We start from the raw sequence: 3,573 nt of genomic DNA on the forward strand, positions 1-3,573 counted from the left end.
GGGGTGGGCGGGCGGTGGGCAGCTGCTCCCGCTCCTTTGTTTGCAGGCGCTCCGCTCTGCTAGCCGGGGTCCGGCCTGCCCGGGCAGGCTGCTGTCTCTTCTGCCTTCCCTCAGCCCCGACGGGTCCCTGGTTTTGTGCGTTTCTGGAGTTTTTAATCTAACGCTGACCCTGCCGAGGGCCCAGCCCTTGTCAGGAGGCTTTGTGCGTTAGTATCGCAGGTCGGATTGTCATGTCCCTCTTGAAAACAGAAATAATGAAGGTAGTAGGTAAGACTTAAAATCCTGACTGAAGCGAGAGTCCTAAAACTACGTTACTAACGCCATTTGGACTTATCTGTTGCAACACCTAGATGGTAGTTGCTGCTTCTTAGTAGCTGTTGTTCATCAAGAATAAATCGAAACTCCTTAACAGCCACGTTTGGACGTCGTTAGAACTATGCTTGTTTGCTTTATAGGTGAAAAATCCTGAACATGAACAGCAGTGCACCACACCTGTCCTCAAAGCTGACTTGGCTAGAAGTGACGTGTAGTGTCCTGACACATCTTACAAGGAAGCTGTAAATCCTTTGTAATGGCCAACAAGAAAGAACCTCCTTTTTTCAATGAAGATAACATGGGACCGTTTCACTACAAGCTTCCTTTTTATGAAACCATGGAGCTCTTCATTGAAACGCTCACAGGAACATGCTTTGAACTGCGAGTTTCCCCCTTTGAGACAATTATTTCTGTGAAAGCTAAAATTCAAAGACTGGAAGGTACTATTCTCTCTTATTTCAGCATAAACGTTACTACTTTAGAGGAAGTCTTGTGTTACAAATTATCATTGCTAAAATCAAACCAGATGATTTAAATTACTTGTCCAATAATACATATATAACCTAGGCACTCGATTTATAGCTTAGGTTTAATGGGAATTTAGTTGGTTTTCTGTTCCTTCCTCTTCCTGTGAGTTCATGTTTTAGGCTTCACTGGAATTAGTATTTCTGTTCTTTGCTTGCTTTTTTCGTGTGAGTCATTAAGATAAATCTTTAAAAGTCTATGGTAAATGATAAAATTTTTTGGTATTATGTGAGCTATAGTATTTTTGGTGTTGAAAAGATTTTCTGACATAAGTTGTTCATTAACTAGTAAGGCTATAAACTTGAGTTTTGCAGTTATGTCTATATTGCAACTATCTGAGCCTATTTTAAACGAGGTGCTGTGGTTGTTGCTTCTCAGGTTAGTCAGTTTATGTTTTAAGATACTACAGTGCAGACAAATCCCAACGGGAGCTTGAAGATACTGATTAGAATTTTGTGTAGGTGAGTGATCTTTTGCTGGTAGAGGTCTGACTGAACTATGCTTTGCCTCAAAGTAAGGAACTTGGCACATCCTGCAAAGGAGAACCTTCCTTAAGTTGAGGCCAGACCTGGTGATAATGGAAGGAGAGAAGATGTAGGTTAGTCTTCTAGCCCCTTTTCCTCTGCAATGAGAATGATCCTGCGTGAAAGAACATGATTTTAAATATGTATGTGTATGTACTCCACCTACTTTGGAGCATTGCATCCTTTTTGTCACTTTGGCAGAGTTAAAAGCTGTGGCTGCAGAAGCTGGGAGTACCAGAGCTGCTAATTTTAAGACAAGGGATCCATCCTCTCTTTCCCCAGTATACATGTACATGATTTTCATGATTCTGTCGGTGTGGAACCCACCCTCTGGGAGATGTAATATGATGCTTTAGACTTTAAGATACTCTATTCCTCTTCTGAAAATCCACACTAATGGATGGAAAAAAAAGGTAACTGACCCAAGTCTGAAAAGACAGAAGGATTGCAACAATAGGGATGGCTTTTTGCTAGTACGTTCACATAGCAGAAGCTCCACCACACAGATAACTAGAGTCTGCGACTGGTGTAGCTGCATTAGTGTGGCTGTGTAAGGATGCTTTTGTTTCCTGTGGACAGGGCCATAATTAATCACAAGTCAGAGAGTGTGTTTAGATGCTCCTGGAGGCTAGAGGTGAATCAAGAGAGGGAGAGGCTCTTTCTTCCTCGTGATTGAATGTAGGTGTAAGAGATGCGAGCAGGTATGTGATAGAATGCTGAGAGGGAGTTGAAAGGGAGCATGAGCAATGGTGTACAGGAGAAAGCAGCCTGTCTGGATGGTTTGAATGAAGGAGTGAGCACTGAAGGGTGCATGTAGAGACCAGCAGGAGATGTGAGGAAGAGGAATTTCATAGTTGTCCAAATCAGGAGATTGCAAATAGACATATTGAGTTATACTACAGCTTATTATTTTAGGTTGTATGTTCCTGGTTTACAGAAGTATCATAATTATTAGAAGAACAGCTCAGTAGTAAAGGCAGAATATTGCTTAATCAGAATTTTGTTCATATGTTGTAGTTATAGGATGGTGAGGTGGATGGCTTAGGTGCCTGCTGTATAGACTTAATTATTAAATACATGTCATTAAAACATGGAAGATAAAAATGGAAGATAAAACATGGAAGATTAAAACATGGTGATCTCATCAACGTTTACAAATATGTAAAGGGTGAGTGTCAGGAAGATGGGATTAAGCTTTTTTCAGTGATGACCTATGATAGGACAAGGGGTAATGGGTGCAAATTGGAGCATAGGAGGTTCAAGGTGAATATCAGAAAAAATTTTTTCACTGTGAGGGTGATGGAGCACTGGAACAGGCTGCCCAGAGAGGTTGTGGAGTCTCCTTCACTGGAGTCATTCAAAACCCACCTGGACACCTTCCTGTGTGATGTACTCTAGGTGACCCTGCTCTGGCAGGGGGGTTGGACTAGATGATCTTTCGAGGTCCCTTCCAACCCCTATGATTCTATGATTCTATGATTCTATGATAAGAGTTCACTGGTGCTTATCATTGAATTGTTAGAAATCAATTGAAATACCTTGATACTACAGAAAGGAGTTAAAATATCTGGAATACTCTGATTAATATGATTTATGGAAGGCGAAGTGAAAATGGATTGATAGTTCAATGTGAAAGGGACAGATACACAATGAAAAATTAATTTGGGATTGCTGTTGCATGTAAAAAAATAATGAAGAGCTTTTCAGTGATTGTGGTGGGCTAACCCTGGCTGAGCACCAGATGCCCACCAAGCTACTCTGTCACCCTCCCCCTTTCCTCTCCCTCCTCCACAGAGCAAAAGGGGAAAGGAAAATCAGATGGAGACAGAACCCCTAGTGGGTAAAAACAAAGGCAGTTTAATTGAAAAGCAAAGCCAAGCAATGCCATGGAGAAGTGAAAAGAAAAAAACAAACAAACAAACAAAAAAAGGTTTATTCTCTATTTCCCATCCCCAGGTGATGTCTGGCCCCTCCCTGGGAAGCAGGGCTCCAGAACGCATAGCGGTTGCTCTGGGGGGCCAAGGAGTAGCCCTCCCCAACTCCCCCTCCTTTGTACCAGCTTTATAGTTGAGCTGATGTCATATGGTGTGGAATATCCCTTTGGTCAGTTTGGGTCAGCTGTCCTGGTTGTGTTCCCCCCAAGCTCCTGCCCCCCCCCCAGTCCCCCTGGGGGGGAATGTTAGAAGGAGCCGGGATGCTGTGGGACTGC

At 42.7% G+C, this 3,573-nt stretch overlaps 1 protein-coding gene across 2 annotated transcripts in view; it reads left to right on the top strand.

The window, feature by feature from the left end:
• The first annotated feature begins 541 nt into the window (after positions 1–541).
• The window catches only part of ZFAND4 (zinc finger, AN1-type domain 4), a 21,855-nt gene continuing 18,823 nt past the window's right edge, over positions 542–3,573 (top strand). For both annotated transcript variants that reach the window (XM_008950373.1, XM_008950372.1), the window contains exon 1: positions 542–755. In XM_008950373.1, the coding sequence (XP_008948621.1) occupies positions 572–755 (184 nt within the window). In that variant the 5' untranslated portion in view covers positions 542–571. The remainder of the gene's footprint in view (positions 756–3,573) is intronic.

The sequence above is a fragment of the Merops nubicus genome, unplaced genomic scaffold (genome assembly GCF_000691845.1).
Source record: "Merops nubicus isolate BGI_N331 unplaced genomic scaffold, ASM69184v1 scaffold15732, whole genome shotgun sequence".
NCBI lineage: Eukaryota > Metazoa > Chordata > Aves > Coraciiformes > Meropidae > Merops > Merops nubicus.